Source organism: Pipra filicauda, unplaced genomic scaffold, assembly GCF_003945595.2.
Source record: "Pipra filicauda isolate LSUMZ 115617 unplaced genomic scaffold, ASM394559v2 scaffold192_size1418226_pilon, whole genome shotgun sequence".
Taxonomy (NCBI): domain Eukaryota; kingdom Metazoa; phylum Chordata; class Aves; order Passeriformes; family Pipridae; genus Pipra; species Pipra filicauda.
Window position 1 is genome coordinate 682389 of NW_024104301.1, and position 19657 is coordinate 702045.

At 42.9% G+C, this 19657-nt stretch overlaps 1 protein-coding gene across 1 annotated transcript; it reads right to left on the reverse strand.

Moving 5' to 3' along the window:
• Positions 1–1817: 1817 nt before the first annotated feature.
• Positions 1818–19052, reverse strand: BCL7A (BAF chromatin remodeling complex subunit BCL7A). Its single transcript, XM_027739763.2, has 6 exons — positions 18809–19052; positions 11036–11117; positions 7795–7891; positions 6028–6195; positions 3033–3154; positions 1818–2187 (listed from the first exon to the last, which is right to left on the reverse strand). Exons 1-6 carry the CDS (start codon positions 18898–18900, stop codon positions 2116–2118), a joined length of 633 nt encoding a protein of 210 aa, XP_027595564.1. The 5' UTR covers positions 18901–19052; the 3' UTR covers positions 1818–2115.
• Positions 19053–19657: the final 605 nt, after the last annotated feature.

The following is a 19657-nucleotide window of genomic DNA, read 5'->3' on the forward strand; positions in this document are numbered from 1 at the left end:
TTTGCCCATTTAATATATCAATAGAACTTCTCACAAAATATCACTTAAATCTGAATGTAATATACATACAAATCAATCATCATGGACCAGTTATCCACATTTTAGGCATACACACAATTCAAGAGAGAATTCTACCGTTTCATTGCATATATTGTGCAAATTCAGTTTTTGGCTCCTCATTTCCTTATTTTCAGGATGTTAACGGACTTCATGATCAGACCAGAAATCCCAAAAGCTTATTAGGGAGCACGCTGTTTTCATGAATGATTTGCAATCCGATTTTATTCAGTTAAAATCCAAAAAAGTTTTATTTCATCATAAAGGAAAAGTTCTGAAACTGAGTGTCATAGGTTACGTGGAGTTCAGTCCTACAAGCATCTTACGGAAGGTCAGTATTGGCTCCCCACTCCTCCCTCCCTCTGTTCCCTCCCCCCAATTCCTCATTGCTTTTCCTAATAAAGTGGTAATTGCAAATGTAATGCAGTAGTCTAAGTGCAAGCCATTTTCACTATTGGAGAATCCCAACCTAAATAAGCTTCATGAAGAGCTAATCATGAAAATGTATCGACTGGAAGCAATTTCTCCTTTTCACCTAAAAAAGTATTTACAGTTTTCAGCTTACAAACTACACGCAACCATTTCCAGAGCTGTGAGATCATAGTTTAAATTACAAGTTCCATCTCCCACACCAAGTGAGGACAGAGTCAGGGCCTGATCCAGCAGTATGTACATATGGATGGATGTGTGTGTGTGCATGGAAGTGGGAAACGAGCGGTTCCACCGACACCGGGGGTTTATTCCCTGGAAGTACAAAGCCCACTGGAAGACCAGACCCTTGTGACCTGATGCAGATGGTTCTGCTCGCCACGAATTTTAAGGGAGTTGCACCTACCTCCTGCTTTTCCATCAAGTTTAGCATAAGCACACTTTAGTTGGGAGAGGAGGAACATTTCTAACTGATGTGGGGACTATGGAGACAACAAGGCTTATTTACAAGACTTGCTGAAAGAGAAAAGGAACCCCCCAATACAGTATTTTCCTGGAACACAGAAGTAAACATCTCATAATGAAACAGTACAATGAAATCCAGTTCAGTGAAAACATGATATCAAAAAAGACCAATTGAAAATAAACTGACTGTGCATCAATCCCTTTGATCCTATTTATGTACATAGTGGAACTTTTCTGTAAAGTTGTACCCAGTACAGAGATCTGGACCTAATACGTAAGTATTTTAAGTGCCTGTGTTATAGTATATATTCAGATCTGGACTATAAATGGTAAACAGATCATGTTAACTTCTGATGAAGTTAAGTATTTAGAAGACCAAATTTACAGTTGCGAATGCCATGCATTCAATAAAAGATCTCCACTACAGCTGCTAAAATAAAACATCAAGCTCCTTTTTCTCCTTGGACTCCAAGAGTGAAAATGGCTTCCTGATCTATAGTTGTTTAAAAATTTAAGCACCAGGGATTTAAAACTTAAAAACGAAACAAAAAACCCCAAACAAACAACAAAAAAAAAAAAAAAAAAAAAAAAAAAAAAAAAAAAAAAAAAAAAAAAAAAAAAAAAAAAAGAAAAAAAGAAAAAAAGAAAAAAAAAAGCCTTACTACATGGCATTATACAAACATAGGCCACTTTGCAAAGGAGACAGTTGCAAAACAACTTTTAAAAGTTAGCACTGTTTTCAGAACACAAGGCACAAAACAAAAGCAGACATCACGCCAGAACAATGAACTTCACATGAAAGCTAATACCTGACCTGTACCATCCTTAAATATCTTACAATGTTAAATAGAGAAATGAAAAAAAAATACAGCAGCAACATAATTGTAATTTTGACTTTAGAAACAGTGCGTAGACCCCTCCTGAGTTGTTTACTCCAACCATTTCAGAGACAGTAACTTAAAAGTTCTCAATGTTTGTTTCACAGGAAAAAGTTTTCAGTGTCTGAGAAGTTAAACCTTTGTTAGGCTTTCTTGGATTTTTGCTTGGTAACTTGAAAAGTTAGGAGTTCTGTCCTCATCCAAGAGAAGATGCTTAAGTAAGGTTGTTCTATAATTAAGCCCACTGATGTACCTTACATAAAATCTGACCAGAAAAATCTATAGTCTAAATCTCTTCAACATTTTGTTGGGAAGCCTCTACTTTCATCTTTTTAGAAGGTGGCACTCCTTCAGAGTCCTTAATGAGGGGGAAAAGAAAAACAGCCACGTTATCATTGCACTGAAGTTGAGGCACCGTAAACATCAAACAAACAGCACGAAAATGTCACGTGTGACAGCCAAAGCATCCCTGGATGCCAGAACAACATTCCCAAGTGCATCTGCTTCCTGAAATCACTCCTCTACTTACTTCTTACCTCGACATCTTTACACTTGTTGTCGTCTACAAAGGGCAAAATTTTAGTTCCGGGCTAAAAACCACAGTGAATATTCCAGGGAACAGCAGGGTCACCCTGCCCCAAGCACACGGGGCTTTTCTCCTGCTGTAGCCAGAGCAACCTCTATAGTTCAGAACAGGCAGGTTGGGGAAGTGCCAGGTGTGCACTGGAACAAACCACTGACCCACAGGAAAACCAATGGATGGAGCAGTGCTCCCTGAGGATCTGGAGTTGTCCTGCCCCGAGAAGGGCACACCTAAAAGGATAATTTCTTTCTCCCACCTACCCAGAATTTTTCAGCGAATAAATATCCAAACATCTCATCCACTGAATCTATAAAAATTAACTTTCCTAACTGCCTATGCATTTACCTTTGTAGAAGGCATTTTACCTCTGAATGGTCCTCAAAGGGGCCTGCTCAGTAGGTTTGGTCCAAGCAATTTATTAATGTAAAATTTTATTCCATTACAAAACACAGACTGGTTTTTAATAACCAAAAAGTCAAACAGACCAATCTGGTCTTACTGTTCCAATTATGTGAAATTGGAAATTATTCTAAATATACAACTGGCCTCCTTACATTTTTTTTTAGTAAAAATACTGTTTTCCAAAATCCAAGTAATTGGGCTTCTGCACTTTAAGTTACCTGAGAGTTTTTAGATGCCTCTGTAATTATATCATTTTCTCCAGAGGACTGAATTTCTGCTTTCTCTGAACTATTCATGGAATTTTCCATTGAAGACTGTGAATTCTGTTCATCAGAGGTATCTGAAATTTCAAGAAACAATTTTAAGCAAACAAATGAAAGCATTCAGCAGAAGCTTTTAGGATGGCTTCCCATCAGCAGCATCCCAAGCACACGCATTTCACCCCCGTGTAATGGTTAATGACAACATACATAACTGTGTGAATATCGTGAATTAAGCTCCAAGTGCAGGATCACAACGTGGCTGCTGGCAGAGCTTCTCCTTCCCAGTGCCGGCAGCAGAACCCTGGGATCAGACCCTAGAGGGAGCCAGGCTCCCACACACCCTCACCCAGCAGTGCCAGGGCCAGCAGCAAACAAGTCTCAACACAAACTGACTGCAAACAAACTTCCTCCAAAGCAGAAGGAAAAGGCTGCTACAGAAAGGGCTGAACTGTGATAACTAACAGGTCTAAAACTGTGTGGCTAGGGAGAGAATAAAATTACCTGGATCAAAATTCAGCCATATATTTAAAATCCACTTTTTTGCTTGATACTACTTTAAGATAGAATTTAGAAATTCAGCTAACTAGCTTAACCATTAAGGTTGTAGAATGTTTAATTTTGGTGCACAGCTGTGGAGAAGTCTCCCAGCCTGTTCCTGTTTTCAATTTTCATTGGGATTTTTTGTTGTTGGGTTTTGTTTTGTTTTGGGGTTTTTTGGTTTTGTTTAGTTGGTTTTTTAAACCCTTCTCTCTCTCAAAACATGACTTACAGAATACTCAAGGCTAAAGCATCCATTCACTCAAGAGAGGCCAGGGCACTTTAAATGTCTTCACAGGTTAAAGATCCCTGGAAGTTTAACAAAGTGTGTCCAGAAGCAGAGAATCAACAAAAAAACTCAAACCAAACAAAAAACTTCACTATTCAAACCCTTCTGATTGTAAAAGGTCAGTTATAGTTCCTCCAGTATCCACTTCAGGAACAGTTTAAGGACCCCATTCTTTCCTTCAACTCATTTAAAAATCCTTTTTGACTTAAATTCTCAGAAGTGTGTGTGAAGTTTTATGAAGCGATCCCTCCATAGATCCCTGACCCAAGAAACTTGAATTTATTCCAGATGAAGAGCAATGCAAGATCAAAACAATTCTGGACAGATTTGGTTAACAAAGATGACATAACCAGTGAGTAATGGATATTTTTGTGACACACTGCATAAAAAGCATCACAAGCATTTCTGAGTTCAAGCAATGCCCATGATGAGCATCTCAAAGATCACACTCAGTAAACTCGGTCAGAATCCTCTTCCTGTCCATGTCTCACCAGAAAAGCATCTCCATGCTGATAGAGAAACAAGTCCCAAGGGTCAAAAGGAATTTCAATTTGAATTTTTGCAGTGCCTGTCTCAGCAGACACTGAGCTGAGGAGCTCTGCCACGTGCCCATCTCCCCACCACAGACTCCTCATGGCCACTGTTCTCTTCCAGGTGCTCCCGACAATACACTCGGGCTGCTGCTGACCTTTGGGCAAGGGGACCTGTATTTTAAACAGCCAAGTCCCAATGCCTGTTCACACAGCAAACTGGTTGCAGTGCACCTGTTTGGTTTAAGAAGTCCTCCTTAGGCATTTCCTCCCACCCAAACTGTCCCCTGACTTAAAAGAACCTTCCTGATTTCAGTGGAGCAATGTGAGATGGAGGTGCAAGGTCCTTAACCCTGTCCAGTTGAATAATGTCACAATTCCAGGGCTCTGATTGATCCCTTTGGTAGATAAACGTTTACTAAACTGTATAACACAGCACATAACCAATAGAAAAAAACCCACATTAACAACAGGCATTTTTTTACCATTATATCTCCCTTTCATTTTACAGTAACTGACTGGAGCTAATCCAGAGGACTGGGTGTGATTTTCCCTGAACCTAAATTTAGCCAGGGGAGCTTTGTAACGACTTCACATCACCAGGTTCAGCCAGTGTTACTCCTGGGAGTAAACTCTTACTATTTAACGTGGCCAAATATGCAAGCTGAGATTTTCTTTGAAGGAAATGGTGCTCTGATTTATTTCAATTTGGTGACAGTTCTGTTGTCGAATTTTAGCCCCAGTTAACAATGACAGTATTTAACATACTTCACCACCAGCATTACTGAGATAAAGGCTCTAAATTTAAATTGGTCACTGGATATACTGAGTGAAGAACTAATTTAATTGCTTTGCTATGGGAAGAATTCTGCAACCAAATCATTAGAATGGTGTTAAGGACATCTTTTATCTGTTATAACAGGACGAAGGAAGTTATCTTTCCATGAATATAAACACAGAGCACTTTTCAATTACCTAAAATACCATTTAAAGAGTGAGGTTCAGAACAATCTCTTAACCCACATGTATTTTTAATCTGTGCACAACGGCAGTACAATCTTGTAATGCTTTTAGAAAATTAGGACAGAATTCAGAGCTCACTTCTGAATAACTAATTAGCAGGGTTAAGAAAAAAGAAAGCTTACATTATAGTTGAGACAATTTTAAAAAATAATTTCAAATTATCTCACCTCTATTTCACTTTCTTCCTAGATAACAAACACTCACAGACCTACACAAAGTAATACCCTCCAGGGTTTGTGTGATTACATGGCAGCCGCCATTTCAAAGATGAAGAATTCTTTCACTTATAAATTATTCCTTCTTTCAAGGCTGAGATTATGACAACAATAAACCAAGTATTTTGTTTCTCTCTGAAAAGACCCTGAATGTCAATGTGACCTTTCCAGCTGTATGAAGGATCATCAGGAAGTCAGAGACATTGTGGCCCATTTTCACATAAATGCTGAGAATTCAGCAACCATCTCTTTCAAAATGTTATTTTTTTCAGTTCTCAAAGTGGATAAGCAAATAAATGACACACTAAAGGATAACATTTTTTTGTTTGGCTTTGAAGGTGGCCTTCCCAGCTTACCTTCTGAGCCAGGCTGCTCCTTTGCCTCTGCCTGAGTTTCGTCAGACTTGACTTCAGTGCCGTCTGCTTGTGTTGCCAAGTTCTGCTCTGGTGCTGGACTTGAATTACTACTGTTTTCTTGTTTTATTGGAGAAGCATCAGCTATTGAACTCTGGTTGCTATTGTCATCTGTTAACAAAAGAGTGAAAAACAAGGAAGTTTAATGTGACAAGACACAAAGCAAACCTTAATTCCTCCATATTTTTCCTGTGTTATTCCCTGGTAACACATGATATAATTTAGCTCATTAGGGATCAAGTCCAAGCATTCAGACTAACACTACATCCAACTTTTTTCCACACCAGCCTAAGGAGTTTTCTAGCAGTTACTAAAAATCAGAAAACTTCGAAAAACAGGTTCAAACTAATTTTATACATCAAAACCAAGAGTGTTTTACTCAGCTCTCATCCAAAAGAACCCAGAATTTTGCAGTGTGAATAAACCAGATCAACTGAAGTGACAGTCTCATTAAGGGCTAATCAAGTGTTCACACTTCAGATTTACAAATACCCATCACTCCATTGTTCAGATGAGCAGATGTTTTTTGAAATGTGTCCTGAAGGTCAAAAAAAACCCAGCCCAAAACCCCTCAAAAAAACCCCATCAAGAGAAAACATAACATCCAGTCCCAATATCAATAGTTTCTAAGTGATAATTGTCCAGGGAATTCCCAAGCCCTCAAAGACTTGGATCACAGTAAGTTTCTGCAGCACAGATATTGTCTCTGTAGTCAGAGATCAGATTAAGTTTATCATGGAATTGTACAGTCTGCCTTAAAAATATAAATTATATATGATAAAAAAGCAAGTAGTATATTCACCTTGTGGATGAGAGCAACAAGACTTAAAAAAATTAAATGACCTGACCAAGGCAAAAGGCCAAGAAGTTTGAAACAGATGAAAAATTAATGCAGATCTGTGAAAATCCTGCTCAATCCTTTAATTGCAAGACCATACTTGCTGTGAACACTGCAAAAACCAACCAGGAGGCAATAGAAATGCAAATAAAATTGAAATGAAAAATTTACAACCCACTAAAGAGTGATCCCTTCTTATCAGCTCAAATAGTGCTGTTTTCTCAGCCATAATTGTTATCCAAACAGCCAGAAGGTAAAAACTTGAAACAGAGCTGAGCTGTGCAAACTCCTCTGTAATAAACACCAGGTTAACACTCAACAGTCACACTTTAAAAAAAAAAAAATAAAATAAAGTTGACCTAATAGTGCCTGACTGGCAAGCCAAAAAATATTTCCTTAAGCACTTAATTTCATCAGGCTGAAGAAGAAGGAAGACAACACAGAACCACAGCTTGCCTTCTTGGCTCTTGCAGAATTCTTTTGACCTTAATCAGTTACAGAGTTAATAAGTACAAAACCTGCACTAATTGTAGGAGGTACCACTGAGGCTTTGGGGATTTTTTGGTTCTTCAAGCAGCAAACTCGACAGAGTTACTACTTCACCTCAGTGTAGTATTTTGAAAAGTAGATATTTCTAATTTTCTGTTTTGCTTCACTAACAATTCCACCCCCCCCATAGCCCAAATAAAAATGTGGTTTAAACAACTGTTAGTACATCCACAGGAGAGAAGTCCAAGGTACCAAATAAGCATCTGATGCTGTTTTCACTTTGACTCCATCACACTGCCCACACATAGGAGGATCTGATGTCGTTGGCTTACACCTGCAGAGCAGTGCAGGAGGGGAATTGGGGCTGCCCTTCTCCCACTCACCGTGCATGTCCATCATCCCTGGGGAGGAGCTGTTCTCTGGGGTGGTCACTTCAGAGCCACATTTTTCATCTTTGCCTTTTTTCTTATTCTTATTTTTCTGAAAAACAAAAGGCATCACACACAAATGAGATACCACCACCACAAAGAGAAATCCGTGTTGCAGTATAAAACCCTCATCACTCATTACTTCCATAGGCACCTCTTAATTTCAAGTGAGAAATAAAGCCAGTGTGATAATAACTGCCATTATCAATAATGCATTAGTCCCAATAATTGCAGGGCTGTTTTCCCATTTGCATTCTTCTTGACACAGAACACTAGGATTTATGGGAAATTCTAACAACAGCACTAAACATGATCTTAAAGTTCTTTTCCGACCTGAACTATTTTGTGATTCTGTTCTTCATCTTCAAACTGCACCATTTCTGTAAAAAGCACAGAAGTTCTCAGAAACCCTCCTGGTTCTCCACACAGGAATCTGAGGCACAGTGATTAAAGGGTTTGCTGCAACAGACTCTGAGAACTTGGCAGGTGCTGCTGCCAACTCTGTACTCAGCCCTAAGAGCTACAGAAGCAAGGTCAAAGGAATCTCTGCTACATCAGGAACAGGGAATAATATTCCTGATCAGAGGCAGGGCTGAGATCCACCAAAACACCCTATTTCTGAGCTCCCAGCTCTGCTCTGTGTAGTTTATGTGTATGAACACACCACTACCTAACCCAGCACATTGTCCCTTTCCTATCAGGAAGCTTCAAGAGCACACCAAGACACTGTGCACCACAGGAATGACAAAGATCGTGAATTTTACACTCAAGAAACAGCTTTTTACCTCCTTCTCAAAGACCAACACTGCAGAGGTCTCCTCCTTCCCTACAACCAATGCTGTTTCTTCATTCTAACTAAAAGATGGATTAAGAAAAATCAGACTGGCCTGAAACAAAGAGCACAAGCACGACAGCCCTGCGTGGGCACCTGGTCCCAACCTGCTCAGGACCGACCCCAGCACAGAACACAAGCACTAAAACAAAGGAAGAGCCCGTGGATCCATCACGTGGGAACTCTGCGCCTGCCGAGGGATGCAGCATTTCCAATTAGGAGGTGACGTAATCAGTCTCCCAGGAGAAGGAGCAGCTGCACTGCTTTTGGAGGATCCTGCTGCCTGCTGAGGACACAATGGGAAGCCTGACTCCAGGAAGAACACTCTCAACCCATCCTTTTGGACAGAGAGCGTCTTCCAACAGGGGAAGGAACTAAAACACAATCAAATATTGTCTAAGACTGCAGAAGAAATTCAACAAGTGATATCTGGGAAAGACTTTTGTCTTTATTTTAAACGTATTATTTAGCTTATTTCTAAACTGTGTTTTTTCTTCAGAGAAGTCAGATTTTACTCCCTAATATACAAAACAGAGGTGAGAGTACATGGACTTCTTTACCTTTGCAAAATGAAAGTTCAGAGAGGTCATAATATCTCTCAGGTTTGGTTTTGTTATTTTTTTTAAAGGCAGTAAAGACACTTTTGCCACAAAAGAAATATTGAAAATGACAGCAAGCAATTTAAGCTGCAAAGTGTTTTACAAAGGTTTAACCATCAAAGTGTTGAGGCTCTAGAACAGCCTTCCAGACCCAATAGGAGGAAAAGAGCCCAGCTAACTGTAGTTCAGAGAAATGTCAAAGTGTCTTAGGAACAGCACATGAGGGGGGAAGAAATCTAATCTCTGTTCACTAAAATCAAAGACAACTTCCATTTGAAACAGGAAAGGTCCCATCTTCCTACTCTAGTGAAAAGCAAATACACTGTCTGCTCCTTCACAGTGGATGAAATTGGATATAAAGGAATGTCCACAAAATTAAATAGCCAAAATTATCCCTGCTTGGTATTTATTTGTAAAATACATGCACTTGTTTTATTTGTGAGAACTTCCAGAGCAAGAAGACAGAAGCCTTGTGACATCAATGCTGCAACAACTGCAGCATGAAAAGAGTGTGACTGTAGGACACCAAAGTAACTGGTCTTGAACAAGTGTCCCAATTTCAGCAAATCTGGAGCCTCAACCTACAGATGATGGCTCAGAAAACACAATTAAACTGCACAGAGACCATTATATAAACCCATTCTTCATAACAGGGAATCTGACTTCAGGTACCAGTGACCTTGAAAATTCATCCAGAAGCTCACTCAGAAATTCTATTTCCAAGTCCCACAGCACCCATCCTGCAGGAACACCTTCACTGCAGGAAAATGATTTTCAGAAGCCATGAACCTAAATATCCTAAATCTTGCACTCTCTCTCACATAGACAGCACACTTCCCCCCTCCCATGTATTATAAATAAAAAAATCAAGACCTAACATTTGACAACTAGAAACAATGAAGAGATTTCTGTAAAGAAGGTTTCCCAGTTCCTAAGGGGTTACTTCACAGAGATGCTGCTCAAGCACTGGAAGAACCCAAGAGGTTTCCCACAACTTTGACAGTCACTGATATATGTGGGACAACCAAAGGCACAGAAAGAAACAAAGTAAAAGCACGTGAAGCCCAAGGAAGGAGCACCAAACTTGGCATATATATTCTGTTGCATCATTATTTTACTATGATATCATGGATTAGTTTTCTATTACAATATTTCAACTTTAAAAAAAGCAGTGTTTTGAAAATCAATTTGTAAGTCCCACCCACTTTGATTTTTACAGTAATTTTTATGCCACATGAACAGTGCACACTAAGAACACAAACATGATGCATACACAGAACATTTATGAAGAGAAAACACACATTGCAATAGAAGTGTTTGTGCTGTATTACTTGGGCTGGACATCTTAATACAAGCCATCTCAGTTCCACAGGGTTTTCCTGCCCTCACATCAGTGTTTTGCACCTATTTTTGAGCAAAACAGAGAATACTCTGCCCGGTTCCAAACCAGCTACTTTCCTCTGAAACATCAAGTAGAAGGAGGGAAAATGGTCAATGTCTGAACTTCCCAGTTGTTACATTAGAGAAAGGTTTAAAAAATCAATTTCAAGCTGAATATTCCACAGTTATCTGAGAACTGATCCCAGCTGACTCCAGGAAGACTCACCCACTGACCCATCAACATCACTTTCCGTAGAGATCAACATCTCCCTGGAGCGTGCAAGACCCACACCAGCCTTAGCTTAAGGCTCTGAGAAGACCAAGAATATTTCTTTGGATTTTCCCTAAACACAAGGAGAAAGCAGAGACTGCAGGATATACTTACATCATCGACCTTGGGCTCTGTTACTGGGACCCATTTGTAAATCCTTAGGGATGTGTCGCCAACTGTCACCCACTTCTTCTCCCTAGAAAATTACAATGCAGGAGAAGTTAAACTTCGAATTCAGAAGACAGTGATCTCCTATTGTAAGTTGTCAAGGATTTAAACAGGCTATTAAGTAGGATGATCTCTATTACATCGTCTTTAGCACTGCATTGTGCAAATTGTTCTTTTCATTTCACAAAGTTGTTAGAGCACTGCTACCCTCCAGATTTCTCAGGGCTGTTACCTGACTGGGTAACTGCAGTAGCAGTAATAAGATCTGGATTAAAGGTACAGTTAAGAAGAACAGCAATTGAAAATGCAGATTTAATGCCTACAATTTTCACTTCAGTTTCTAAAGAGCAGAAGAGGGTTTAGACAGACCAGTGTGTTTTGATTGTCATGAAGCTGTTTAATGGCATCAGAAATCTAGATGCATTTTGACCATCTGAGGTTTATTTTGGGGCAGAAATTTGCTGCTGGCAATTTAACATTCACTCCACACCCCTGACAGACAGCTCTGCAATTCCAGCCATAGGAACAACAGCCTCTTTGGAAGCAACGTGTGCCGTGATGCAGAATCCAGACTCTGGAGAGCCCAGCTCTCTGGAAAAGCAAGGCTGAGGCTACCAGAGAGGGAAAAGCATAACCTGGAGCACTGTGCAGGCCCTGCCAGCCGTGAATGGTGACACTGACAAATTGTGAAGGAAATGTGGCTGGAGGGCGGCACCACCTCGGGGGGGCACAGCGGAGAGCGAAGGGATGCTCAGCGCCTGGGTGAGGGATGAATTCCCTGAGCTCTCTCCATCAGGATATTAAAAGAAGGTCCACAATGCCAGAGAAATTTCATCCCGTGCCTGTGATCAGTTTTCAGGTCACAGATTCCCACTGCTGGTTCCTGGGTTTGTAAAGCAGCTCTGCAAATGGATCGATTAGAAGTTAACAACAAAGAGCGATTCCATTAAATATTCAGGAACATCTGAAATTAATTTGGCATGAGATCTGAAGCATTTTTTTTTTCCAAAAAACACATTTAAATAATAGATTTGGGATCCAGTTATAGGTTAAAAAGATTTAAAAATGTTTTTTGCAGGATGGGAGAAGCTGGGTGTGACTCCAAATGTGTGATAGCTTCATTTTTAGAAAGGACCTCCAGAATCAAAAGCAGCCACAAACATCCTCCTATTTGTTTTAGCTACTAAAGCCAATCTTTTATTTTCCCTTTAGAAGAGACATTTTCCTGTTTAATTAAAAAAAACCCCTAAACTATATAGGACTATTTGATACATTTTGGATCTGTCTATAAGGAGATTTTAACTTAAGTCCAAAACTATTTGAGATTTATTTCTTTCCCACTGCTCTTCCTGGAGTACAATTTCCCCTCATTGTGTTGGGATACAACCATTTGGGTACACTAGGTGGCTAAAGTATGTCAAAATCCAATTTCACTCTAATTTGGAGCTCTACATGCGATAAAAATGACAGTGGAGATGAGGGCATGTCAATAATGAGAACATACTTAATTGTGAAGTGATGATCATGGCATAATTTGGGGTTTTTTTAAGGATACAAGACAAACTAGGTTTATCTCTACTTAGGAAAACCTTTGAAATTATGGAAATAAAACCAGCTGGGGTTTTGTTTTGGGTGTGGGGAGAGGTGAATAAATGCTAATAAAAAATCAAGATTTTAGTCTTTTCCTACAGCAAAATATTACTTAGAGATGCTGCACTGGAAAACCAAAAGTTCAAGATACCTGTTAGCATCTCAAAGCAGCCTCACACAGCATCTTCACTGGACAGACTGTAGAACACAGGAGGAAACCTATATTAGTAACTTTTTCCTTCTAGTATTAAAGTTAGCCCTGACATTTTAATTCTTTTGAGCTTCTTAAGTACCACTTTAAGTTTTGATAACCCTCAGCTACAGGGATTTTTTTAACTGAATTCAATACACAGTAATTCAGACAACAATGGGAAGAAGGATATTTTGTGATGGAAGTACACCGACATCCCAGTCCTGCAAACACTCAGGGCTGAAAAGAAAACCCCACATCACACTGCTATTATGCAAATATTTTACACGTGTGAGCATTTACAGTATTGAAGGTTTAAGACCACGAAAGTATCAGTAGGAAAAAAAGAAGACAACCTCCTCTAAAATGTAATAAAATCATTTGCAGCACAAACACGAATTTGTTAACAGAGAAACGCAATGACTTTGAGACACTTGAGATCAACAGGGTAAAATGACTTCAAGATTAAAGATGTTTATTGTAAATTGAGCTTAGAATATTATGTGTAATACTTACTGCCTTTGCATTTCACAACCAAACCCAAAATCCAAACAAGCAAACAAACACCCCAAACCCAGTTCTACTCTGACCACTCTTTTTAATCTCTCATGCATAGACACCATCCCAACCTGCTGGTCAGGGACTTTCCTTCTCATTCCCTGAGAACTGACAATTTACTGATGCTGCCCCATGGCAGGAAGTTTGGGAAATGCTGCACAAACCACAAAATACCCTCCCTGACCCAGCACTGGAGTGGAAATGAGGAATTCCTGAGCTCCTGTGCCCAGCCTCTTGTGAGACCTGAAGTAGTTTCTCCCCATTTGCACCCACTCATCCCGAGATCCTGGGCAGAATTCCACCCCATCACCTATTCCACCTTTGGTAAGTGATCACTAGGCAAAATATGTTATCACACTACCCTCTGTTATTCCTACAGGTTGGTCTCTATATTGACTGGTGGACTGGAAAAGGTGCCTAATGGAAATCCATCAACCTGACAGTTTATCAGGCTAAAAATGTGGCAACGATCAACTTTACTTGTCCACTTCTAGCTGATAAACCCCGCAGCTTTACAAAAAAATAATAATTTTGCCTGTTTTAATACCTCTCCTCTTCCTCCATGAATGAATCAGGAGTAACAACAGAAAGTGGCAAAACTTTAAATATCCACAAAAATACTTTTTTCTTTTAATTTTCCACGCCGAAAAGTATCTTCAATATTTTAGTCATAGTAAATTCAGAAACTAACCAATCCAACAGAAACAAACCCTTACATCTATCTGAAATTGTGTTAAAGCATTTTTAAATTCTGAACTGTATCTGCACAGCATTTAAAGGACAGCCAAGGGTACATAGAGTAAGCACTAGTATCAACACTTCTTCAGTGCTTATGCCTGAGGCATACTAATATCCCAGAACTTACATCATTATATACTCAATTCCCCACTCTAAAGAGCCCAAGACTCTTAAATATATTTATATTTTGTTTAATAACACTAGAGCTCCACAGATGAGTATCAGATTCCACGTATAAAAGTAATATACGGGTGAGCAAAGACAACAGTGTACGTTACACTTATACAGAAAGTGTCAAGGCAGCTTCTGCAGCAGCAGTGAGTGCCAGAAACATTTGATGGCACAGACACAGAAAGCCTTTGCTGCCAATATATCACTCAAGAAAAGGCTTTCCCACTTGTTTGGCCTTTTCCTGTGGCTCTCATCCATCACAGTGATGTCCGTTTACACACGGATTTGCTCCCACATACCCCATCTTCTGCTGGTGATCACGAAGTGACGTCATAATGCTGAATTTATCACATCACACTCACTTGCATTGCAACAGAGTTTGGTGAAAATCACAGAATTATGACCTCCCTGTGGGATCAAGCAAAGGAGAGAGGGGAATGGGAAAGAAAATGCCATTATTATACACAAAAAGTGCTGTGAGATGCACAACAACTGACTTTCTGAGGCGCAGGCTTGCCTTCCTGAGCACACCCACTGCTGTGGGGATGTCTGTCTAGTGACTAACGGGAAGGAGTCCCAGACACACGTGGTGTTTATACTGACCACGCTGCAAACACAATAAAAAGCCATGCAGCACGACTGGACAAGGACAGGTGGTTACAGACACCTTCCCTCTGAGTTTCCCTAAATACGGCACATTTTGAGAGCCCCCTGTACCTTACACAGGCCAGCACATTTTAAAGCAAGCCCTGCTTGGTTCCACGTGGCCAGAAGCACCTTTCTAGCAGTGGAGAGAACCATTTACACATGCCAAAACTCTACCTTTAACCTCAGCTTCCACTGAAGTCAGAGAGCACATCCTGGCCCAGAGAGAAATAATCAAAGACAGAAAAAAAAGTATCATAATTCAAGCATCGCAACAGGGTGTTTGGGCCACTACAAAACTTCAGTACATTCCCACACATACACTGGGTATTCTTACGTCAACTGCCACTACTTGAACTGAAATCTTAGCAGGAAACCCAAAAGAGCCAACGCAGCCAGGTTGAAGCAGGGTGGTGATCCAGGAGTAGCAAACAGCTTTTTTCCAAAGACATCATGTTAACAAGTTCTATGTCATAACTACATTTCAGAGCAAAAGCCTATTTTAAGGAAGCGTGAGCAGCAAAACCTGCAGAAGCTCAATCTCTGAGCATTACGTACCACACAAAAACATTTTAGTCTGAATGGAGACAGTGAACAGAAAAGCTACAGCAGCATTGCCCAGAAATTCTAAGTAGCCACAGCCAGCAATCCCAACCATTGGCACCAGGTAACACAGCCAGTGGGGACTTTTCTCCTCAACTTTCTCCAAGTACTTTCTTTCATCAGTTGTCCAGGTTCACCTCTTCTTCCTAAGGTGCTACCACTACCCCCAGGTTAGGGCTTTGATGGGTCAGAGAAAGGTCAAAGGATTCTGCAAAGAATTCAAAGACAAGGCAGTGAGCTTTCCTCATTCCCACCAGGTATTCCAGACCTCAATCCTCACATGTCTGCACAGTTGTCCAAAGGTCCAGCAGCGCTACATACCCATGAAAATTATTTCACTGCCTCCCAAGACATCCTACCACTTATGCCTCCTGCCTGTTACTTGTCTTTCAGTAAATGTCTGTATTTTCCTGCATTTAATAAATCCGACTTGGATAAAACCCAAGAATGTTTCCAGTATTTTTCTATTGCTGGCTGAGGGCACAATAGTTTTTGCCCCTCTCATCTTGAGAGCCCACTTAGAATTTACAAGTACTCATCAACCTTTAAGACAAAAACCAACCCTGTACCTTTCACAATCCAGTGAGAAAAATTAATCTCAGAATTTTTTAAGACAGACTTGAAGAAAAATTATAAGTACTGTTAAAAAACCCCAAACTCTTCTCTTACTGTGGAAATTTAACTTTTCTGCCACACGAATACAACGTAACCACGAATTCCCTAAGCCACGTGCTCTGTGTTTTCCCAAACAGATGCTCATTCACAAGAGTGGTTTAAACAAAGGAGATAAGGTTACAGTAATCTCAAGATAAAAACGTAACAACTTCACTGTTTACTACTAAGTTCCACTAATAACCAGAAGTGCCACGTGCTGCAGATGGATATGAAAAGAAGGGACCTGCATCCAAGGGCTTGCTGTCCAAGAACACTAATTTCCTAAGGAACGAAGTCTGTTCTGGTGGAAGCTGCTTCCCAGCAGGCACGTTCACAGACGTGGCAGCACAGGGATTCAGTAATACCACGCAGCAAGGTGCTGCACACCTTCCCAGGTGGATAAAGCTCTGGATAAAGCCCCTGTCTGCTCAGATGAGTTCACAGCCCCGCCTGCCTCCCTGCTCATCCCTGGCACGCAGCACTCCGAGCACGCAAGTCTCACAAAACTCTGTCCTAGGAAATGTTGGGTGCAAGGTATTTTAATTTTCAGTGGCTGCATTTCCACAGAAGAGCTGTGGATGGCAACAAATTGCTTCTATTATGCAAATGAAACTGCACACTTGGAAATTGCCGATGTGGCTCTTCTGAAGATGCAGGAATTGCCAGTGTGGAAAGTTCAATTTAACAAGCCAAGTCTTCTCAAAGCACTGAAACCACAAAACACAGAATCTCTCTTGCTAATTTCCCACTGTACTTGACTGCAGGTGTAGAGGGAGAATCATGGAATTCACCTTCAAATTATGATTCCTTTAAAAATAAGGAAATTGGTTTATGTAAATACTTGTGGGGTGCACACGCAAAAAGCCATATCAATACTTCTGACAATAACCAACAGAAACATTGCATGATTCCACACAGGAATCCTTTAAAGCAAGTTGTCTCTCATGAGGGTTAACGTGTAGAAAAACCTATTTATACCGTAAGATTTCTGTTTTACAGAGAGAGCCATAGCAACTGACATGATGGCAGAGAGCCCTTGCCAAGAAAAAATAAATAAACGAGGTATTTTGTTGAATGGCCAAGCTGCTGTCTGCATTGCCCTCTGAATTCTGCAAACTAGGATTCAAAGGGAGCGTGCTGTGCTCATGAATGAAATACCTACAGACAAAACAGTCCCACACACCCAACCACGCTCCTGTTGGAACAAAAGTCCTGTCACACCGCTGGACATTGTTCTGACCCTCCAAAGCTGGCCCAGCCGTCAGCAAACTGCACTTAAAACACCACCCGAGTAGAAGAGAGTTCCTGAAAGCACCCGGGCTGTTCTGGCTCCCCACACAATGGCTGGATTCTTTGAAATCCACATCTCGTGCCCGGCGTTATTGGACACACGTCCCGATTCTTTGTCTGGCTCACGCCAACGGGCCCGTTCCCGTGCTCAAGGCCATTTAAAGCTTAAACAATCCATTTCACCCCAATAACGAACACGTTCAATTCTGTATTTCCCCCTCTTCTTTTAACGCAAACAAAGCGTGAGCTGAGGATTGCAATAGAAGTGTCCCCTGATTTCACCAGGTACAAACCAGCTGAGTGATGCAGATCAACACTAACCCAAGGGATTTCCCCGTGGATTCCGTATGTTTACAGAAAGTATTTTAAGGTACACACGCACAAAAACTACCGAACGGTCACAACTTGCTGGAAGAGAGATTCACTCTTGAGTCACACTGGCACTGCTCTTTATCCCATCCCCGGTCCCCGCACCGACCGTGCAGAACACGGCAGCGACCGCTTCGCTGTATTGTCTCAACACCTCGTGAGGGTTTTTCTAACAGAAGCCGAAAAAAAAAGAGACAAAAGCGGGAAAAGGCCAAAACAAGCTGAAGGCCTAACAAAAAGGACTTATTCGGTCGGGGTATAACCTTTCATTACACGATTTAAGGGAGGTTCCAGGGGCAGTTTCGCGCTCTCTCCCGGAGCGCCGGTGGGAGACGATCGCGCTCGGCTTTGCTGCGCTTTTACGCGCAAACCTCGGGAACTTGGGAGGTAAAATAAATAAACAAACAGGCAGCGACAAAAAACCAAAACAAACTCTCGGGAGCTTTACGGGGGTATTTTTAACATGTTTTGTGGGGCTTTTTTTCTTCCCGGAACACTTCTTGGAGCGCTCTTTCCCCCCGGCGCGGGCGGCGGGGCAGCCCCGGGCCCGCTCCCCGGGCCCTTTGTCGGGGCAGGCGGCGGGAGGTGCCGGGCCCGACTCTCCGCCCGCCCGTGGCCGTGGCGCCCGGCCCGGGACCCGCGGGGGTGTGCGATGGGCCGGGGGGTGCGGGGGGCGGCGGGGGGCGGCGGGGAGGGGGTTCGGCCGCACAATGGAGCCGCCTCTCGCCCTCACACGCCGCCGCCGCCTTCATGTGACTCGCGGAGGAGCGAAATGGCTGCTGGGTGCCGCCGGCTCCCCGCCCCCCGCGGCCGCCGCCGAGCCCCGGCCCCGCGCGGGGCCGGCGCGGGGCGCGGGGAGGCGCGGGGGGGACGCGGGCGCGGGGGGTCCCGGCGCGGCGCGGCCCGCTCACCATTTGCGCACTTTCTCGATGGCCGCCATCACCCGCTTGATATCATCCTTCGCCCGGCTCCGGGTCTCGGCCCGCACCGACCGGCCCGACATGCTGCTGGGGGAGGGGGGGGGCGGCGGGCTCGGCGGGGAACGCGGCGCTCGGCGCGGCCGGCGGCTGCGGTGCGTGTGTCGGGGCGCCCGCCCGCACAATGCCGGCGCTGCGCGGGGCTCGGCGCGGCTGCGCTCGGCGGCTCCGCTCGGCTCCGCCCGCCCGCCTGCCCGGCGGGGCCGCGCACCGCGCACGCGCGGCGCCGACAGCGAAGGAGCGGGGCGGGGGCGGGCGGTGGCCGCCGTGAGGGCAGGGCGGGTGGCGGGGAGGGCGGTCGGGGGTGTGAGGGACCGATCGCGGGCTGCCCTCGGGGCTGAGGGGACGCCGCGGCCACAAAGGGCCGTCCCCAGCGGGGACCGGCGGAGGAGGTGCCCCGGCGGAAAGGAGCCCGCGCGGGCGGGAGTCCGGAGGCGGCCGCCGGCCCCGCGCGCGCGGCGCTGCCAGAGCTCCCGTTGCTGGTTTTTAACTCCACGGTTTTCCCTTGGAGCGCAAGGCAACGCTCCTTCCCCGCCTCCACCGTGCTCAGGCCGTAACTTAAAATTTAAAAGTTTGTCCAATTTCAGGTCACCTCAACACATCAAGGGCGGTTGGATACTGGGACGGGCTGCCCAGAGAGGTGGTGGAATCACCGTCCCTGGGGGTGTTTAATCCAAGACTCGACGTGGTACTCAATAATGGGGTCTGGTTGACAAGGTGACGATCGGTCACAGGTTGGACTCGACGATCTCAGAGGTCTTTTCCAACCTGATGGATTCTGTG

Bases quoted from the DNA above. Each gene is read 5' to 3' on its own strand.
- BCL7A (XM_027739763.2), bottom strand. From the start codon at position 18,900: ATGTCGGGCCGGTCGGTGCGGGCCGAGACCCGGAGCCGGGCGAAGGAT. The intron at 3,155-6,027 runs GTAAGCTGGGAA...TTGAAATTTCAG, and splicing joins GGAGCAGCCTGGCTCAGAAG to ATACCTCTGATGAACAGAAT. The intron at 2,188-3,032 runs GTAACTTAAAGT...CCCCTCATTAAG, and splicing joins AGGCATCTAAAAACTCTCAG to GACTCTGAAGGAGTGCCACC.